This window comes from Juglans microcarpa x Juglans regia, chromosome 3D (assembly GCF_004785595.1).
Source record: "Juglans microcarpa x Juglans regia isolate MS1-56 chromosome 3D, Jm3101_v1.0, whole genome shotgun sequence".
Taxonomy (NCBI): domain Eukaryota; kingdom Viridiplantae; phylum Streptophyta; class Magnoliopsida; order Fagales; family Juglandaceae; genus Juglans; species Juglans microcarpa x Juglans regia.
In genome coordinates, this window is record NC_054598.1 from 39,736,467 (window position 1) to 39,758,742 (window position 22,276).

A 22,276-nucleotide genomic window follows, 5' to 3' on the forward strand; every position below is an offset into this window, starting at 1 on the left:
CCATGATTAGGTATGGACAACCTGTCGCCTGGTAGAGAGTTGGTAGAGGACACGACTTGAGTATGGAGCGGCACCACCACGATCAGCTTGTCAATGGATCGCCCCTACCAGGTGTATACATCCCCCCCCCCCCCCCCCCCCCTCCCCCTCCAATGGGGGGAAAAAAACTCTGGACACACTCTTTCATTTGAAGCTCCATTGAATTACAAACCCATAACCCAAGCTGACTTAAGCATTAAAGGTATCTCCCACCACCTCGAGCCCTCATTTCCTATATTCACAGGAACAAATCGACCTAGTACACAAAGTTACTAAGGCTACGAAACACAACATCAAGAATATCCTTATTCTTTTGTGTCACGTTTGCAAATGGAAAGCTCAACATATACTTATTGCGTATAGGTATGATTTTACCATGTTATGTTAGGCACAAAGAATTATAAAAAGTTACTGAGGTGATCTGGTATCTCTTTTATAATAAAGAGATTACAATCTAATGTATTAGGTTATGTTAATTATTAACTTTTTTTACGATTCTTTTTGTAAGCTTATTTTTTATTCTTACATGAGAATATTTTAATTTACACTACACTACCCAAAAGGAAATTGACATATCAACTTTTACAACGGTTTTAGGAAAAAAAAAAAAAGAAAAAAGAAAAACACGACATCATCACATAATTCTCCAAAATCAATTGAAGTAAATCGTTAGTTGAAGATACGATAATCAACCAGATGATTATTTAGAATCGTCATTTAGCCTTGGAGTGCTTTTTTTTTTTTTCAAAAAAATTATCTTTTTAAACACAGTTGTTGATATAGTTTGACTCCCAGTAAGATATCAAGCTTTCTCCTTCGTGGTTGTTATGAAGGAATTGCCAGTGGTGCTGGTTGCAAGTATTCCGACGCCTAAGTCAGTTCTCAAATATATTCAAAATGAATATTTTTTTTATAAGTAATAAGAAGTTTTTTTAGTAAAGTAAATAAACATAGCTCAAGTACACAAAAAAATATACAAGAGAAAACACTTATATACAAGTTAAAAACTAGTAGAAGCTAAAAGAAGATCATGAAAATTGTCTCCATTCAAAACACTAATCTTCGCCCAAAAACATAAAGTACAAAAGAAAAACTCTAATTTTTCCCGACGAACATTCTCTATCTTTAAAGCACCACCCATTTTTTTTCTAACCATAAACACCACATTAGGAATAAGAGAATCATCCTCCAGATAGCGACAATACTATGACTACCCTCAATGCCTTGCCAACCAACCAATAGATCATCCACCCTCTTAGGCACCAAGATTCAAAATGAAGATAACAAGAGAAAAGATGGAATATTGCACCCCACATTTCCTTCAGGGCCGTTTGGGTGGGTATTTATAGGCTTCCAAACGTTTGCATGGAGCTGGGTAAGCCATCCAATGCTATGCCCGTCTCGAAATTGATAGCTTTAAATGCTCAACCTATTCTTGATAGGAGGTACTACCGCCACCTTTGTTTCCTATGCTTATGGTCAATCGGATCTACGTCTGTTCAGCAAGTTTTATGTTTGTATTCATTTAATGTGTCATTAGGTCACTTTTGTCTAGCTCGCTTGTTGAGGAAGTCATGAGTCGTGGACTAGGGACCTCCCTGTCTCGTACCCACTGGGATATTCCACTGTGCTCTCCTTACAATGGGAGTTTTAGGATACAAACTCATTTTTAGCAGACACTTCAAAGTGAAGTTCCTCACTAATGAACAATTTTGGCCGAGATTCGTCATAAACGAACATCTCGGGGCGAGGTTCGCTCTTAACCAGCACTTACTAGGGCGAGGTTAGTTCCTAACGAACACTTATTTGGGCCTTCACTTTTGGCAGTCCACTGTTCCCCAAAGCCCTCCTAGCTCTGGGCCTAAGAGACATACTTGGTTTCAATTGGGCTACCTTGCACATTTTCCGTCCAACAGTAGTTACAATTGAGTGTTCTTTAAGGATCCCCACCCTCTCCTCGTATATCTTACCTCTATTTATTGAAATGCATGCTTAAGATTAAAAAATAAAATAAAAAATAAAAACACTCAACCTTCCTAAATGGGAAAGGAAGGAAAAGCATGGACAGGTGTGTTTTCCATGGTAAGTTCCGTAGGCAATTTGCAGGGAGTAAAGAAAAATAGACAAAAAGGGTTGACCTTTGAATTAATTAAACACCAAATTTATTACAAAAAAATAGACTATTAAGAAAAAAAATTTAAAAAAAAAAACCTCACTAGTAAATCTGCAGAAAAAGGACGGAATTGTACAAAGATTTTCCGGCAAAACTTCTTTTCAATTTTCCGACAGAAGACCATCTGTAAAACTGGAACCTCTGGCTAACAACACGACAGTGAGTTGAACTGTGCACATTTGTAAAAGAAACAAATCTCCTCTCTTTTCCCACCTTACTAGGTTGCATTGCTTTTTTTGGGAATGTACTTTCTGTTCATAACCTTTTCAGACTTAGTCCTGTAGTTATGTCTAACACTCCTGGCTGGTGAAGACTCAAAACCACCTGCACCTGCATTAACCAACCAGTTGTTTGCAATGCCAAGAATGCTGCATTTGTGGAAATTTGATGACTGAATCGCTACCCCACATCCTGCCTCCGGGCATCCTGGAGGTTCAGAACACGGGGAAAGAACCAATTTCACATGGTCGGCTGCTATAGCTTCCTTCCATTCTGTACATGAGATTGTAACCAGTTAATGGCCAAAGCCAATTTACTGCACAAACACAGTTGCATAGCTAAAGTAACAAACTTACTCTGTGCGAGAAAAACTTTTGCATGCATAGCGCTTCCAGGATAGACACTTCCCTCCAAGAATTTATTACTGTTCTTACCGCCACCATTACCATCATCCACGGTAGCAGAGCATCTTAAACAAACTTCCTCGGGGTTTTGATCATTGTCCTTTTCAGCATTTGTATCCGCTTCAGATTCAATATTGCCATTCTGAACAGACATAGGATCTTTTCTTCCATATTGGCTCACTGGCCTCCGGAGCTTAACTGTTGATTGATTTGTGCCACTCTGAAGAGAATCAGGTTTAGCGGACTTCTCCTGAATGCCAGCCTTCTTTGGTATTTGATGCTCTGACAGGTTATCTTCACCAGCTCTAGCAAGATTATTACCCTCTTGGCTACAATTTCCAAGTGTAACACATATAGAGCCAATCAAAACCTCATTAGTCTTACTTTGCTCTGGTCGCTTTATCTCCTCTTCCTGTACTCTGGCTTTCAAAACCTCCCCACCACTTTCAGGCTTAGGTTTTCGACTCCATACTTTATTGGTGTTGGCTACTGGAGAAGTCCTCAAAACCCGGTGGATCCCAAGCTTTTGCATGGCACCAAGCTTTGATGCTTGAGAATTCTGACCTGAATGGAAGCCACTTGGCACTCCCCTCTGCGATTTTGGGGGCAATTGCCATCGAACAACAACTCCATGCCGGCGACCACTTCCCGGCACTGTCTGCCGTTCAACATTCTGACTAGTACAGTCACAGCCATACCCAGATCGAGAATCAGGACCTGCTTCTTCATCTGAATTTGAGAGTTCGAATGGTTCAGAAGATAAGTGAACTTGATCTGGCAGCATTTCTGGGATGGGCATACCAGAATCACATGTGGCTAAAAAGCTGGATGTTTCAGCTGGCATTATAGGTGCCTCCAGAGTATTACTGATGCATTCGTTAACATCTGCTTCCACATGTTTAAGCTCCTTTGCTTTGTGTTCTTTTTGCCTCAATTTCTTCTTCCTTTTCCTTTCCAACAGCTCAGCTTTCCTAAAAGTAGTTCAAGAACCAAAATTAATAAAGAATAAGAATCTCAATTTCCATAGAATACTCTTTTCATGAAGAGGCAGACTTGCAAACCAAATTCCCACTAGTGGTCACTGTAACACGAGGAGTCAGATAAGACCAGTTAAATTTCACCCTGTGGAACTGGAACATTGCAAGACATTGTAGATCCTCAGCAATTTCACCATTAAAAAGAGAGGGTATTTATGTTCAGATGAAGCTGTCAGCAAGCAACTTCAATTAAATTTGTAGTTCTGTGCCTATGCTACTCGAAACACTGTTTGTAAATCCAAGCTTAAAGTGTAAGGCCGAAATGCTTCTCTTACAAAAAGCAGAGCGCATTTATAAAAGCGCACACTATTTTTAGTAAGCTTAAAGGGCAAGAGTGTGCTTTGCTAGTTTTTCGAAAACAATAAATATAATGTCAGTTTTAACCATCACTGTTTGTCTGGACCATTAAGTTAAATGAAGTAGACAAGGAATATGACGATAGTTACAGATCTTCTAATGACAACGGTTTCTTTTTATAGGTTTCTTCAAATGACAATGACGATGGTCTGTTGCTTGATAATGAAGATGCTTATATATTTCAGGATTGCATTGTATTTCTTATGTTAGCATAGAAGTCGATACCTATCATTTTTGTGCTTTCTTGGTCATTGCCTTCTGGGTATATTTTGATTCAACCATGTAAATTATTTTACTTAAAAACAAGTATTTAAATTATGACCACATAATATCATGGTTGTATAAAACACAAGAGAAGCAAGTGAAAAACTTCTTTTTTTTTCAATTTCTATACCAAAAAACTCTTCTGCTCCTTTTCCCAGCATAATGTATTTATGTTGCCCCTTAAAGATCCAAAAATTTCAGTTTGATATCTAGAATAGGTTGTTCTAAACAACTGAAAGCTGACCTCAATGAGAAACTAATGAGGGGTAAAAAAAGAAAGAAAGAAATTGAAAATGAACATAAAAAGGTTGAAAATGTACAAGATGTTATCTACCTTTTCTGAGCAGCTTCTTCTTCCTCCACCAGTAACTTCTGGCACCTTAAAGCCTCTGCATCCTTATCTGCAAGCCATGCTTTGACCTAATCGAGAACAAAAAGCACGTTAATCATGATGATAGAACAACATGATTATCACAAACAGCTGAAACGAGAAAAAGGAAAAAAGAATAGCACCAATTTCTGTTCCAGCAAGAAGCTGGTGCAAGCAACTAAGTTTTTTGTTTCAAGGCCACTCTTCCCAGCTTCCCCATGAAAAACATACTTTTGCATCAAGTCGGCTGTCCCACACAGAAATGTTTTCTCACTCGCATCATCAAGGATACAAAATAACTCCGAGGATGACATAGGTAATCTAGAAGGTCGAGCATGGATAACATCCTGCAATGATTCAGATATATCACAAAGAGAGAATAGAAAATATGGCTAGCGAAGATCAAAATTGATAAGCAAGAAAAATATGTCCCCTCACCAAAAGGGCAGAACCAGCCCTCAAATAAACTTGTGGCAAAGTTGCAACCCCTGGTCTCCTAATAAGTGTTGTCAATGACTTTACAATTGAAGACCCTGGTACTCCCTAGAAAGGTAATTTCAATTAGGAACAAATTATTGGGTGGAAGGAGAACAAACTTGGACAAAACTAGTTAAGAATTGTAAGTTAGAAAATATTATCCACACAATGTACGAGTCTTCTGTCATAAGAAAATATACTAATCAGGAATCATCAGCCAGAAGTAGATTTACATATTGAAAGCATGAGAAAGAAAGGATTTTGGGAAATTAATTACTTCATCAGACATGTCAATTCTACTAGCAGGTAAACTACATTAAAATTAAGTAACTTTTAGAGGAAGAGGACGCCCTTAGAAGAAGAAAGTCGTCATCTCACAAAATAATTTAAAGTAAACCTAATTGAATAATTCTATTCTTAGTCCGGTTTTGAAATCAGACACTACACACTTATGATGTGGCAAACCCAATTTAAGAAATTGTCCGGTCCAGTTGTTAAATCGTGAATCCCTAACACCCCTCCGTGAGTCCCCAGTCGCCATTTGAGAAATCTTTCATCCCTCTCCCTCGTGATTCATTTAGCTCTCTCTACCCATTTAAGAAATCCCCTCTCCCCCTTGATTCCCAGTTGCCCATCCCCTTTGAGAAATCCTTCTCCCCCTTGTGATTTCTTGATGTCAAAATATTTTTTTTGAAAAAAAATCATTTTTCATCCTAAACTTGCCGAACTCTTCGTCCTAATTTTGTTCTACTCCTCAACTGATAAGTTCCTGTTCATTAGTGAAGACCCAACTTCACGGACACACGAGCTCTAAAAGTCCATGAAGGATAAAGAGACCGAAAACGATATCTCAATCAAATGGAAATTTATGATATGTCATAAATGATCCATTATGCTCTCAACGTTGTTCCTCTAGTTTATATCTTATTTCTTGTTTTTTTTTTTTTCCTCTTGAGTGTTGCTCACCTATCAGAACAAAGACAATGAAGACAATGAAGAACTATGGAGCAGTTTGGCGAGAGAAAACTTGTGTAAGCTGAGCGCAATCCCAGACAATCGTTTTCGTCGGTCGGTAATCCTTGTCGGCTGTTTGTTGAGAGAGAGAATATTGAAAAGAGAGTACCTACGCTGTTTGTTTTCTGGTTTCCCCTTTGGTAACTATGGCAGACGTTCAGTGAATTCCATGCTTTTCAGAAGTTTGAAAAATCCCTTAATGCGACTTTTATTGCCTCATTCCCAAGAAACACAGGGCTTCAATTATTAAGGATTTTCGTCCAATAAGTTTGGTTAGTAGTGTTTATAAGATTATTTCGAAGGTTCTTGCCAACCAGCTTAGTCCAGTGTTGGAAAATATTATATCCAAGCCTCAGAATGCTTTCATTCGTGGGAGACATATTCTTGATTCGGCGCTCATAGCAAATGAGAGCCTCAATGCTAGATTGCGGGAGGGAAGCCCAGGTATTCTCTGCAAGCTGGACATGGAGAAGGCTTATGATTATATGAATTGAGAATTCCTCTTGTACCTGCTTGAGAGGTGTGGCTTTGGAAATAGGTGAATTTCTTGGATGAGGCATTGTATTTCAACTGCTTGATTCTCAGTTTTAGTTAATGGCACTCCTGCTGGTTTTTTTGATAGCTCGAGGGGTTTGCGACAGGGAGATCCGTTATCTCCTCTTCTATTTGTTATCGTTATGGAGGCATTGAGTAGGATGGTGCAGACTACTGTTGATGGGGGTCTTTTATCAGGTTTTATGGTGGGAAATGGCTCTGGTGGCCCATTTATCATCTCACATCTTCTTTTTGCAGATGACACTCTGGTATTCTGCTAAGCGGATAGCAGTCAGGTCCAAACTCTAAGAGCATTGTTACTTTGTTTCGAAGCAGTGTTAGGGCTTAAGGTGAACCTTAGCAAATCTGAGATGGTACCGGTGGGTGAGGTTTCTAATATCCGCAGTCTAGCAAGTCTTTTGGATTGCAGGGTTTCCTTTTTTCCAATGAAATATTTGGGCCTTCCGTTAGGAGCATCTTTCAAGAGTAGAGCTATTTGGGATGGGGTGGTGGAGAAGATAAAGAAAAGGCTGGCGGGATGGAAAATTGTGTATTTATCAAAAGGGGGGCATCTTACTCTTATCAAGAGCACACTCACTAACGTACCCACATATTTCTTATCTCTTTTTCCTATGCCTGCAGGGATGGCGAATAAGATTGAGAAACTTTTTAGGGCATTCTTATGGGGAGGCCTAGGGGAGGAGAAGAAATTCCACCTAGTTAGTTGGAAGACGGTATGTGCTCCAATTGTGAATGGTGGGTTGGGTGTTTGCAACTTGAGAACCTTTAATAAAGCACTATTGGGGAAATGCCTTTGGAGATATCATCAGGAGGGGGGAGCATTGTGGAAGGAAACTGTAGACGCGAGATATAGTATTGCATGGGGCAGATGGTGTTCCAACGAAATGAAAGGGGGGTATGGAGTGAGGTTATGGAAGTATATAAGGAAGGGGTGGATATGTTTTAAAAATCATATTCGCTTTGTAGCCGGTGAGGGTAACCAAATCCGTTTTTGGCGAGAAGTGTGGTGTGGAGATTAGACTTTGGAAAGGGTTTTTCCGGCTTTATATCGTATTGCAGCTAATAGGGAGGTTTCAGTGGCTGATGTTCAGTTATTTTCTCATGGTTTGCATCAGTGGAATATTCTGCTTAATAGGGATTTTCAAAATTGGGAACTAGATATGGTTACTGACTTTTTCAGCCTATTACATTCCTTGGAGACTACTAGGGCACAACATGATAGCTTGAAGTGGAGGTCTAAGGTTGCGTTTGGATGTTGAATTAAGTTGAGTTAAGATGATAAAATATTGTTAGAATATTATTTTTTAATATTATTATTATTTTAGAATTTAAAAAAGTTGAAATGTTTATTATATTTTGTGTTGGAATTTGAAAAAGTTGTAATAATGATTAAGATGAGTTGAGAGAAGTTTAGCATTCAAACGAAGCCTAAGGATCATAAGTTATGTACTGTTAAGGTGTATTATAACCTTTTGATAACACAGGACCATACTCCATTCCCTTGGAAGAACATCTGGAGATCTCATGTACCTTCCAAAGTTGCTTTCTTTGTTTGAAATGCCGCCCTTGAGAAGATCTTGACCACCGACAATTTGAGGAAGAGAGAATGTGTTGTGATGGATTGGTGCTACATGTGCAAAAAGAATAGAGAATCGGTGGATCATCTTTTACTACATTGTGAGGTAACAAGTGTGTTGTGGGATGAGATCTTTCGGAGGGTTGGTGTCGCTTGGGTAATGCCTTTGAGGGTAGTGGATTTGATGGGCTGTTGGAGGAAATTGCAGGGTTGTCGTCAAGTGACAACAGTATGGAATATGATTCCGTTGTGTATCATGTGGTGCACTTGGATGGAAAGGAATGCGCCCTGTTTTGAAGACAAGGAACGCACAGTGGTGGAGCTGAAGAATTTCTTTCTAAATACCTTATTGCTTTGGTTTTCTGCTATTGTTTTAGTTGGGGATAATATTCATGACTTCTTGTCTTTAGTTCATCGCTCTTAGAATGTATTTAGGTGTTCTATTGTATACTTCTTGTGTACATAGCTTAGGCCTTTTTCATTAATAAAATTTATCTCTTACATATCAAAAAAAAAAAAAAAACTATGGCAAACGAAGTGTAGAGTTTGTGAAGCTGGAAACCTTTTTTTTTTTTTTTTTATAATTGTAAGTAAATTAATAAAAGAATAGGCAAAAGCCATGTTCAGTACAAAGAATGTCCTAGCTAAGTAGGAACATTGGAAATAAGGAAAGCATGGAAATCTTGGCCATTAAAGTTAACGGAATTGGCCCAAGTACAAAGAGTTCTAAACAAGGAAGCCTTTAGTTCCTCTATTGATCTTTCTTTGTCTTCAAAAGTTCGTTCGTTACGCTCCTGCCATAAACACCACATGACACAAATAGGCAACATCTTCCATATAGCCTTGATCTGTTTGTTACCTCTTAAATCTGTCCAACTAGCCAACATCTCCACTACAGACTCGGACATAACCCACCCCAAGCCTAATCTTCTGAATACTTCATTCCAAATCCCTCGAGCTATATCACAATGTAGTAGAAGATGATCCACCGATTCACCCTCGTTCTTGCACATGCAGCACCAATCAGCGATGATCACCCCTCGTCTTCTCAAATTATCTGTTGTGAGTATCTTACCCAAAGAAGCGGTCCACACAAAAAACGCTGCTTTGAGGGGCGCCTTGTGTCTCCAAATCCTTTTCCAAGGGAATTGGGTTGGATGTTCTTGTGATAAAGATTTATAAAACGAGCGAACCGAGAATACACATTTTCCCGTGTGTATCCACCACAACCTATCACCTTGATGGTTGCTGCGTTTGAGCGAATATAAGAGGCTGAAAAGGGCTGCAAAATTATCAACTTCCCAATCATGTGCCGCCCGGCTAAAGTTAATGTTCCATTGAATTTGTTCCCCCACTATTACCATAACTTCTGCCACAGAGACATCATTATCACTTGCCACCCTAAAAAGAATAGGAAATAGATCCTTTAAAACCCCATTGCCACTCCAATTATCATACCAAAATTTGATCCTAGTCCCATTTCCAAGACAAAATCTTATGTGCCTGGAAAAGACCCCCCATCCTCTTCTTATATGCTTCCACAAACCCACACCATATGCCCCACTCACTTCATTAGTACACCATCCCCCCCATAATTCTCCATATTTACTCTCGATCACCAGTTTCCATAAAGCCTCAGGTTCTTTATGATATCTCCACAACCATTTCTCAAGTAATGCCCGATTAAAGATTCTCAAATTTCTAATGCCCAAACCACCAGAAGAGATAGGTCTACAAACATTTTCCCACCTGACTAGGTGAAATTTAAACTCTTCCCCCAATCCTCCCCGTAGGAAATCTCGATGTAGTTTCTCAATGCGAACTGCCACACTTGCTGGGATAGGGAACAAGGACAGAAAATATGTCGGTAAGTTAGATAACGTACTCTTTATCAAGGTAATTCTACCACCTTTTGACAAATACATTCTCTTCTATCCTCCTAATCGACGCTCTACTTTCTCAATCACTATATCCCATATAGGAGTCGCTCGTGAGACGGACCCTAATGGAAGACCAAGGTATGTCATAGGGAGTGAAGCAGTCTTACAACCCAGAGTATTAGCCAATTGTCTTAGCCGTTGCACACCTCCAATAGGCACCATCTCTAATTTATCCAAGTTCACTTTCAGCCCTGAAACTGCTTCAAAACAAAGGAGAAGGGCCTTTAAAACACGAATCTGATTGTTGTCTGCCTCGCAAAAGATAAGAGTATCGTCTGCAAACAATAAATGTGAAATATTAATTGATCCTCCCCCCGGGGATCCTATTGAATACCCATTCAGACACCCATTTGCAACCAGGGCTGAGATCATTCTGCTCAAAGCCTCCATTACAATGACAAATAGTAATGGTGACAACGGATCTCCTTGTCTAAGGCCCCGTGTACTATTAAAAAAGAGTTTTACTAGGTACAAGCGAGTTCGTGCACCATATCGCGTACCGATAATTTTTTTAATTTAAAAAAAATGAAAAAAAAAAATTTTGAGAGAAGAAGAAAATCTCTTATATCATGAAAATTATTTTCGTCTTTAATTCACATCATTTCGTTAACATATGTATTATATATTAATATTGGTACACGAATTGGTGCACGAACTTGCTTGCAATAAGATTTTTCCATTAAAAAAAACCTATTGGACTTCCATTTATCATAACTGAAAATTTTGATGTAGATATACACCAACGGATCCATGATCTCCATCTTTCCCCAAATCCACACCTCCTTAGAAGGTCTAGTAAGAATTCCCAATTTACATGGTCATACGCTTTTTCCATGTCTAGTTTGCATAAGACCCCAATACTACCAGCTTTCAGTCTGCTGTCCAAACATTCATTTGCAATAAGGACAACATCTAGGATCTGTCTATCCTTCACAAAGGCATTTTGAGGCTTTGAGATTATCTTTCCCACGACCTCACTAAGGCGTTTTGCAAGTACCTTAGAAAGGATCTTGTAAACCCCATTTATTAGGCTAATGGGTCGGAACTCCCTAATTTCTTCAGCCCCAACTCTCTTTGGAATCAAAACAAGAAATGTGGCATTTAGGCATTTCTCGAAATGTCCAGCTTCATGAAACTCCTGGAACACCAACATGAGATCATCTTTTAGTATTCCCCAGCAAGTTTGAAAAAAACCCATAGAAAACCCGTCAGGACCCGGAGCCTTGTCTTTGGCCATCTTCCTCACCACTTCAAAAACCTCACCCTCCTCAAACGGCCTCTCCAAGTGAATACCATCCCTAGGCCCAATAGAGTCGAAAGCTAATCCATCAAGCTTCGGTCGCCAACCCTCATGCTCAGTAAGTAGTTGTTCAAAGAACCCAACTACATGATCATTAATTCTCTGCTCATCCTTACAATCTGCCCCATCTATCTTTAGCATCTCAATATTATTAGATCTTCTGTGAGAATTGGCCACCCTATGAAAAAACTTAGTACATCTATCTCCTTCCTTCAACCATAGCGCTCTCGACTTTTGCCGCCACGATATCTCTTCTAGTAGAATGATCCTCTCAAGATCTGCAACCAACTCTAATTTTTTAATCATTTCGTCTTGTGATAAAGACCTGGACTCTTGTATCCTTTCCATTTCAGCGATCTCCCTTGTCTTGGTTTTCTTTTGTTCCCCAATGTCTCCAAAAGACTGCCTATTCCACAATTTTAAATCTTGTTTTAAAACTTTCAATTTCCCCGCCAGTATAAAACTTGGAGTGCCCTGAAAATGATAAGATGACCACCACTGGTTGACCCTATCAACAAAACCTTCTGTTTCCAGCCACATGTTTTCAAACTTAAAATACCTACGTCTTCTTTGAATCCCACCAGAATCCAACATAATTGGCCAATGATCCGAACATAATCTAGGCAATCTTTTTTGCCAAACCTCAGGGAAATGACTTTCCCACTCAAGGGAAATTAAGAATCTATCTAGTCGAGACCAAGTCTGATTATTAGCCCACGTACATAAACCTCCCGCCATAGGTAGATCCACAAGATTCAACTCAAAAATACATCCCAAAAAATCAGTCATAGCTGGGCGTAGTCTTCTATTACCGAAGCTCTCACTAGGGAATCTTGTTACATTAAAATCTCCACCAATACACCATGGAAGATCCCACCAACTGTATACTCCAGCTAATTCATCCCACAAAAGTCTACGATCAATGTCTGAATTTGGACCATAAACCCCTGCAAATGCCCACAAAAATCCATCCGAGACGCTCTTAAACGAGCATGCTACCGAAAATGCCCCAATAAACTACTCCTTTTTCTCCACTACCCTTTGATCCCACATCACCAAAACACCTCCTAAGGCCCCATTAGCTGCCAAGTATGCCCACTCCACATGTGTGCAGCTCCATAAACTTCTTACAATTCTTGTGGTGATAGCTTTCAACTTCGTCTCCTGTAAACAAACAATGTCCGCCTTCCATTCTCTCAACAAGTTTTTCACTTGAAGCCTCTTACTCAGCACATTTAGACCGCAGGCATTCCATGATACTATTTTTGGTTTCATTTGGGAAGGGTCAGCCCCTTTCCTTTAGTCCTTTCCCTACTAGAGCTACCTTCAAAGTTCATTGACCATGTCAACCTCCTAAGCTCACGCTGTTTTTTGGATCCTATTTTCTTTTGTTGTTGATGGCCTGCTTCGATGGCCGTGAGTAGTGCCATGAACTGCTCCTCGTAACCTTCACATTTCAAGCCCACAATTTCCTGTATATCTTTTACTGTGTTAAAAACCCAATCTGAAGCATTCGACTGATCTGGGAAGAGACACTTCAACGGGAGAGGATTTTGAATTTGAAATTCCTATAGTTCCTCCAGACCTACTTCATCAATAGAGTTATTTGACACCTGAATAAGCCTCTGGGAATTCTCTTCATCCGAAAGGAATAAATCTTCACTGGCCGAATCTCCTTTTTCACTGTCCCTCGTTAATACGTCTTCGTTGTATGGCTCAGAGGTGCTCTTCGGACCTTCACTACTTCCCCCACACCCCATCGGCACGTTCTGTGCACTCGGAGGAAGAGGAAGTGCGCTCGGTGGTGGTGGAAGATCCACTTCTAGGACTGTCTCTGTCTGCTTCATCGCCAACATGTACATCCCACCCTCCTGATTAATCAACACCTTCGTCGGCGACTTCTGAGTTTGTCGCGATGAGGATTCCGACAAGTCCTCCGCCTGTTTATGGTGCGGCGACATCGATGACGACTGCCTTCCTCCCTTCGCAGAAACTGCCCTAGGCCTCCAGATGTTTCGGGTCTTGAAGTTGGGCCTCCATCTTCCATGCGGGTCTCGGGCCTGTCTTGGCCCATACGGGCCCACGTGAGAAAGCCCACCCTTTGTCTGCCCCTCCCCCTTTCCACCCCTTAAACGCCTCGTTTCATCTAGACCCATTCCATCCCCGACAATACTCAACACCTTTTCCACTTCCCTCTGCAAATTCCTCAACTGCCACTGCAAGTCCCTCACCATGCAGTGTACCTCCCGCACGTCTCTCTCGTATTCTCCTTCCCGAAAGTAACTCTAAGGACCTCGAGGCTCTTCTCCTCCGCTAGCCCCATTTCTTGGCTCAACAAAGGTCACTGTCGACATTAAAGCTTCTTTATAAGATTTAACGTGAAGCTGGAAACCTAATAGAAGAAGAAAATATTTTGTGAAGTCTATTGTTTTTTTCCTAATTCCTATTGTATTCAGAAGGCATACCACCATGTAAATTGGGATTTCCTCTTGTATCTGTTGGGGAGATGTGATTTTGGGCCTAGGTGGCGTAATTGGATTAGTTGGTGCATTTCTACAGCCAAATTCTCAATTTTGATTAATGGTTGTCCTACCGACTTCTTCAATAGTTCTCGAGGTCTAAGGTAAGGAGATCCTTTGTCCCCACTTCTCTTTGATATCATTATGGAGGCTTTGAGTAGGATGACATCGGCGGCGGTTACGCATGGGTTTGTGACTGGATTTCCGATTGGCGACCCCAATAGGGGCATTATTACTTTGTCTCATTTACTTTTTGCAGATGATACACTCATATACTGTGAGGCAGATCAAAACCAGTTGAGGGATTTGAAGGCTTTGTTACTATGCTTTGAAACAGCATCAGGCTTGAAAGTGAATTTTGACAAGTCAGAGCTAGTGCCATTGGGGAATGTGAGTAATACCAGACAGCTAGCTAGTATTCTTGGGTGCAAGATAGCCTCTCTTCCTATTACTTATCTGGGATTGTTGTTGGGGGCGGCAGCAAGAGCCTCATCCATATGGGATTCAGTCATAGAGAAGATAGGAAGGAAATTGGTAGAGTGGAAAAGATTGTATTTATCGAAAGGTGGCCGTTTGACTCTTATCAAGAGTACCCTTTCTAACTTACCTACATACTTCCTATCTTTGTTTCAGTTGCCTGCTAGGGTAGCGGCTCGGATTGACAAGTTGTACCGTGATTTCCTATGGGGTGGGATAGGGGATGAATTCAAATTCCACTTAGTTAGCTGGGATAAGGTGTGTACACCACTCTCGTCTGGTGGTTTAGGTATAAAAATTCTGAGAACTTTCAACCGGGTCCTGCTTGGGAAGTGGTTATGGAGGTATAATAACGAGACAAGCGTTATGGAAGCTGGTGATTGATTGTAAATATGGAAGCATGTGGGGGGGATGGTGTACTGAAGAGGTGTAGGGGCTAGAGGTGTGGGAGTTTGGAAACACATTAGGAAGGGGTGGGGGGATTTTAGTAGCCATTCTAAATTGGTGTTGGGGAGGGATTCTCGCATTAAGTTTTGGAGGGACATATGGTGTGGGAATGAGGCCCTAAAGGATACATTTCCAGCTATTTTTCAGTTGGCATGCAACCAGGGAGCTTCGATAGAGGACCTTATGCTTCAAACAGGGGACCAAGTGCAGTGGAACGTTACATTTAGTAGAGCGACGCAAGACTGGGAAGTGGACATCTTTGAGGCTTTTTTCAGCTTTCTTTATTCTGTGAAGCCAAATAGTCAGCAAGTCGATAAGCTATGGTGGACTCCCGCGGGTAAGGGTATTTTCTCAGTTCGATCCTTTTATAAAACCCTCTCCCAAGCCGCCACTACCCCGTTCCCGTGGAGGAGAATCTGGAGAAATAAGGCGCCTCCGAAAGCGATCTTCTTTACTTGGACAGCAGCGTTGGGGAAGATTCTAACTACCAACAATTTGAGGAAGCGTCGATTAGTTATACTAGACTGGTGTTGCATGTGCAAGAGATCTGGTGAGATAGTGGAACACCTATTGCTACATTGCGAGACTACTAGAGCCTTGTGGGTCAAAGCCTTTAGCCGGATAGAGTTAGCCTTTGTTATGCCTGCAACAGTGGTAGATCTATTGGCCACCTGGACACTTCCGAGAGGAGCACAACAAATCAAGGCGGTGTGGAATATGATCCCGATTTGTATTATGTGGTGTATATGGCAAGAACGCAACGATCGGACTTTCGAAAACAAAGAGCGGTCCCCGGAGGATCTTAGAACACTATTTTTCCATACTTTATTTCTATGGGCCATTGCTTTAGATTTTAATGGCCTGAATTTTCACAACTTTCTAGTTTCCCTTACTTCGTCCTAAGATAGGTTTTATCTCTTGTATACCATCTTGTGTACTTGGACTTTGGCTATCTTTATTAATACATCTTTGATTACTTATCAAAAAAAAAAAAAATTCCTATTGTATTCAAGATGTATTTGGATACTTTAGCAATTTTTTTTTCTTCGTAGACGTTATGATTACATGGGTTCTTTGAATTTCTGGAACTTTCTGGTTTGATGAAATTGTTCTTTTGGGTTCTTTTGGATTCGGCTGAGTTAGGGAGGGAAAGGGGATTCGGTTGGGTTAGGGAGGGAGTTGTCTAACGAATCGTTTTGAAATAAAAAAAAATAAAAAAGCCAGCTCAGCTGGTGTGTGGTGTTGGAGACTTAATAGCCTAAGAGTAGAATTACTCAACCTAATTTTTTTTCGATAGGTTGAAAAGGAAGAAATAATATACCTAAAATTTTCCCTAATATCAACTTGTAATGTCCCTTTTTCCAAACTAGAAGAATATGTCCCCGTAGCTCTAGTTTCTGTTCACAAGCACAGGGTGCAACCCAACTAAAACAATGGTGTATGGTATAACGACAGCATGCATGCCGGAAAGCAACATGGACATAACTTATTGTTCTATAATAAGTAGAAACCTATTTGGACATAACTTATGCAGGTAAAAAAAAAAAAAAAGACTTCTCACCTCAAATATCACGTTCTTGAATGACAAAACTTCCTTTGCCTCTTCCAAAGAGAGCTGCATACAGTAAAAATACACAAGCATGACATCCAAGAACGTGTATTACCTTATCTTATAAAGAACTGGCAACAGAATGAATTACCTTATCCCAAAACACTCCCAGCAGGTCCCTATCTTTAGTAGAAGCCTACAAGATTTTGACATCAGGCATAGTTGAGGAAACAACCAAAATGAAGAAACAAGATTTATACACAATGAGACGAAGCTCATCAAAATTACTAACAATTGGTTAATGCCCAGATTCCTGGGAGACCAAAAAAAAAAAAAAAAAAAAAGAGGGTTCATAAGAAAACATTCAAAAATGAAAGAATTGTACGAATAAAACACATCTGTAGGAGGATAAAATGTGCTGGTTCTTTATTGTCCATGTTTAGATTCAGTCCCGATTACACGTGTCTCAGCAGGTCTGTACCTAGCTCTAGAGGGTCAGTCAGGTACACCCTTCTCAGGGATGTCTTCTTGGAGCCAGGGCTAGAGGTTCCACCACCTCCCTCCTAACCTTTTTTATGATAATTTGCATACACACAAAACCACAACTGTAAGACAGTGAAGAAACCTTAGCAAGCGTTTTCAACCGGTGGTGCACACGTATATGCCTTTTGTAGTTGATGGGTGAACAGAATTCTCGAGAACACTTGTCACAATTCTGCATCTGCACCTTCAGAGAGGGAAAGGGCCAACCTTGCAATTCTGTCAAAAATAATAGAAGGCATACAATCAAAATACATGGCTATGACATCAAACAATGCCTTGAGGTAGCTATAACCCAAAATCCTAAACACAACTTATGAAGTTCGTTAACTAGAGTCACCATTGGCCTTAGCAGTTGCAAGATCAATGGCCCAAGCAAAAGAAACAAGAGTATTTGATTTGAATGAATTCACATTTTCAGAGGCATCCTTTGTTTCTTTACATGGAGGCCACCGCTTTTAATGTGATAAATAGATTTTTGACTCAGAAACCAAACAAACATTTTTCAGAAACCAAACAAACATTTTTTAATAAGTAAACCCAAGAGAGATATTTTTTTGATAAGTAAGAGAGACATATTAACTGAGAGTAACTGAAATGCTTTCGGAAATGCACACCCCCCTCCCCATCTAAGAACTTGTCAATTGACAAATCGCAAGTACCTTGCTGATCCAAAGCATGAAGTAATTGGATCCATTGCGCCGGGCTGTCCACGGCCCTTGAGAAAGACAAAAGTGGGTCTTTTCCAATTGTTTGTTTGATGATGGTGTCTACAGTATCATTTCCCTCTGATTTCATCAATTCTGTAGAACTAGAGGCCTTTAGTGTTGCAACTGTCATCTACACACACAAAGTTTAAAGCTGCTAGCTTACAAGACTGAACAATATACATATATATATATATTATTTTACACTGCAGTAATTGGATCCGTTGACTAGACTGTTTATCAGTACTAAACAAAGGCATGACTGCTAAAACAGAATAGTGATTTTCAACTATATGTTCATTTTCAAGGAAAAAAGAGAAATGCTGTTAATTGTCACCAGCTTTGAACGCCACCATCTAGGAAAAATGTTAAACTGACCTTTTGCCCCCTTTCCAACACTGCCAAGGGCCTTCTTTCTTTATAAATCCAGCACTGCTAAAACTTAAATTATACAAGTACCATACTATGCATCTAAACGTACAGTCGAAGATGATACATACAATGGCAGTAGATATCACAAATTGAAAAATATATCAATCACACATATTGAATCATGCTCTATTTCAATCACGAGATATGCTAAGACTAACCTATGAACCCTGAAATAGTAAGACGAAAAAAAAAATCAAGTATCTGGACTAGACAAGAAGAACATTCATGTTTACATCCAATTAAAAGTACAAATATTATCATATCCTGAGACATCAATTTACCAGATTTTTTTATCAGTAAATAAAGACTTTATTGATGAGGTATAGGCATAGCCCAAGACACGGGACATAAAGGAATTCATGAATATTCAAACCATTGGAATCTTTTGCAAAGGACCAATGGAGTAAAGTGTTATAAAAGAAAAATCTAAGCCCATACATTGACCACTCATGATCTTCAAAGCTTCCTTCGTTCCTCTCCCTCCAAAGACAGAGATAAATTTACCAGATCATTTAGTTATTACCATTAAAGAATGCCTATGACATTGTGATTACGCTAACGCACATTCTTTCAGATAGCTAGCTGCCTGTCCCCCAGTTACTGACACAGTCCAGGATCCTAGATCAATTTGTAACAAATTTGTAACAAACTTGATATGTTTTCAAAAGATCGATTCATAGTGCGTAACACTTATTCACTGTGGAAACTCTTCTGAAGTCACTGCTTTCACCATCATCGTAGTAATAATAATTCCACTGACAGAAAAAATCGAAAAATATAATATCGATTTTTTATATGGTAAAGTTAAAACATAATTTTATCCACCATTTCAAATGTTCATAACAAGGATTTTTGTGACACTGATATCAAAATCAGGATACAGGATAGGTCTAGTTAGCCATTGGTCCAGCACCTAGATATTAAATTTTTTGTTTAGACAGTCCATCTCCATTCCAGAACAAAGGCCACTCAAGTGCATCCTAAGAATCATATCTAAAATATCAAATATACTCCACTTAACAACGAGTAAGAGGGCAAACAACAGTTCTTTAAAATATAAAAATAAAATAAAATCCAAGCATCCTAAGATGATGAGATTTTAATAATGGCACAAAAAATAGAAGACTAGATAAGCACTTTAATTTCAATAGAAAACGCAATTTCCTCAAGAATATAAACAGAAAAAAGTCAACATAAGCTATTTTATCCTCGCCAATACTAAAGTAAAAATAATGTTATATAAACTTTGCCGTGACCAATACTGCGGCAACCTTATAAGTAGAAAATTGAAACCCGAATTCTCAACATTATCATGTAAGGCTGTAAGCTATAAACCTCACAAGCCCAAGATCCACTATAAAACAAATATATCATAAATATATCATATAAGAAATAGTAGTAAAAAATTAATCCATAAAAAAAGTATCTACAATTATTGCTTGATCCGCAAAAACAATAAAATTGAACAATCAAAACAAATCTTACAAGAAAAACGAGAAATTGAGTTTTATGGGAAAAAGAGAGCTAATCATATCAAAACCCAAAGGAATACACCAGATCTCCAAAATTACAGTCTAGGCATCTGTTAGGTTCCCAGGGAAATGAAGGAATCAAAATCGAAAAAATTTGTATCTTTCATTTTCATTGTCCAAACACAAACACAAACACAATGCTACTCTTAGCTGGACCTAAAAAACGTCACCCCTTACTCAAGCCGAGTGTTCACTAATCATTTTGTAAGCTAAAAACCAGAGTAAAAATTGAGCTAACCACACTTAAAGGCGAAAACAGAAAAAAAAGATAGGCGTAATTAGAGAAAGTGACCTCGTTAGGGCTTGGCCGCACGTGATCTAAGATGAGTGTGCGATGTATGTAATATATAATTATATATATATGCAGAAACATGTGTACGTAAGCATCGGCGAGAAGAGATGAGTGGAGTGGAGTGATCGGTTTCACGCACCAGTGGTGAAGTGTGGAGATCGATGCGGCGAGTGAATATTCGCCTTCGGAGATCTGAGGAGCTAAAAGGCGGCAAAGAAAGTGTCAGGGGAACGTCTGGGGGGAAGGGAATCGCCTAGAAAGTCCGAGAAACTGATCGGCCGAGAAAAAAAAGATAAAATAGTGATGGAACCAAAGACGAAGCAGCGCGCAAGAGGAAAAAAATAAGGGTGAACCAACCCTCTATTCGGTAGTATGTCGTGCGTGGCGGTGTTAGAAAACTAGGCCTATAATACGTTTGAGCCCAAATAAACGGTTGGGCCCTATGACAGACTGTTTCTCTCGGAAAGCACTATGGGGTTGTCTTTTTCTAAACATGGTAAAAAAATCCAGAAGCTTCCATTTGTTGTCTTTGATAAATGAAATAGTCTAAATTTATCATTATTTATTACTATTTACAAATAATTTATTATTATTAACAAATAATTTACTTCAAGATCCACACAATAACATAGTAAAGACGCACAAGAACTCAATCCAAAACACATAATCAAGAAACAAGAAAGAAAAATGAACCAAGAATCCCTTGCATTACTTCTTGCAAAGGTTTTGGAGGAACTTTTAACCTCCAACATGAAATCAATCTTCAATAATTCTAATCAGCAAACAAGTATCGTAAGTTCAGTTCTTTTATAGAAGACTATACAAGAGAGTTAAAACGACATTATACTGAAAGTAAGAATGCAGCCATCAAGCCTTTAGCTTCCATTTCATTCATCTTCAAGACGCATTGTTTCACTAAATATCAATGAGCATTGCATTGAACTTCCACTTCTGTTAATACCATTGCCCATATAAAACGCACAACTTCATTTAATCAAATGTTGTGTTTTCTCCTTTTAATCTAGTAATATTGTTGGCTACACATCAAACTTCCCACAACCCTTTCATTTCAGCAACCCAAAATAACAACCATATTTCTCAATTCCTCTTACATTCTCCTCCCCTTAAAGGTCTTGGCAATTCCCCTCTCATTCAAAGAATATTGCCCACAAGGTGTGGATAAAAGGTTGCGTAGTTTCCACAACAATTCTCATGAACTGTCTTCAATAGAGGCCCCAACCACTTAATCAGTACTTCAGTTGTTGCTTGGTTACCCACCTTCTTCATCCTTCCTTCTAAAATCAACTCAAGCTCAAGTTGAATCTGACATTGTGGATCAAGTGGAGGCAGCGTAGGTAGGGGAGTAATGTGCTGGTCTAACTTCTTTTCTAAAGAAGACATGAAAAACTGAGTGTAGCCTTGAAGAAGTAGGCAAGTCCAGCTTATATGTTACTGACCCAATTTTCTCAATTTTTCGAAAAGGCCCATAGAACCTTGGAGATAGCTTCAGGTTATGTCTCATGGAGACTGGCTTCTATCTATAAGGTTGAAGCCTAAAAAATACCCAATCTGCTATCTCAAAACTCCTCTAAGTCATTCTCTTGTTAGCAGACAACTTCATCCTTTGCTGAACTTTCTGCAAATTCTCCCTTGACATGATCGAAAGTTGATCCCTTGATTTCAACTTCTAATCTACAACATCATTAGCCATTGTTCCTAAAATGTAAGGCAACAACTTAGGAGGCAAATAACCATAAAAAGTTTCAAAAGGAAAAACTCCAATTAAAGAGTGACAACTGATGTTATAACACCATTCTGCTATAGGAATCCACAAGCTCCATTCATTTGGTTTGTCACCAATGTAACACCTCAAATACCCTTCCACACATTTATTCAACACCTGAGTTTGTCCATCTGGTTGGGGGTGATATGCAGAGCTGAAATTCAGTGAGGTTCCTTGACTTTTGAACAATTCCTTCCAAAATGAACTTGTAAAAATTGGATCCCTATTCGAGACAATGGACTTAGGCATCCCATGCGACCTAGAAAAAAATAA

At 39.4% G+C, this 22,276-nt stretch overlaps 1 protein-coding gene and 1 long non-coding RNA gene across 7 annotated transcripts; one reads left to right on the forward strand and one right to left on the reverse strand.

Annotated features, from left to right (window-relative positions):
* Positions 1 to 2,159: 2,159 nt before the first annotated feature.
* On the reverse strand, positions 2,160 to 20,551 carry LOC121255942. 6 transcript variants are annotated; one of them, XM_041156515.1, is made up of 12 exons: positions 20,360 to 20,551; positions 18,343 to 18,405; positions 17,920 to 18,097; positions 17,343 to 17,476; positions 16,869 to 16,913; positions 16,730 to 16,783; positions 5,302 to 5,406; positions 5,007 to 5,210; positions 4,828 to 4,913; positions 3,637 to 3,806; positions 2,788 to 3,564; positions 2,160 to 2,704 (listed from the first exon to the last, which is right to left on the reverse strand). In XM_041156515.1, the coding sequence occupies exons 3-12, from the start codon at positions 18,095 to 18,097 to the stop codon at positions 2,430 to 2,432; spliced, it is 2,028 nt and encodes a 675-aa protein (XP_041012449.1). In that variant the 5' UTR covers positions 18,343 to 18,405; positions 20,360 to 20,551; the 3' UTR covers positions 2,160 to 2,429. The 6 variants fall into 6 exon arrangements, with proteins under 6 accessions (XP_041012449.1, XP_041012445.1, XP_041012443.1 ...); XM_041156511.1 differs by having other exon boundaries at positions 2,788 to 3,806; positions 18,343 to 18,396; XM_041156509.1 differs by having other exon boundaries at positions 2,788 to 3,806.
* LOC121255943 lies at positions 6,591 to 8,990 on the forward strand. Its single transcript, XR_005938888.1, has 2 exons — positions 6,591 to 8,150; positions 8,343 to 8,990. It is a non-coding gene; the product is annotated as an uncharacterized LOC121255943 (long non-coding RNA).
* Positions 20,552 to 22,276: the final 1,725 nt, after the last annotated feature.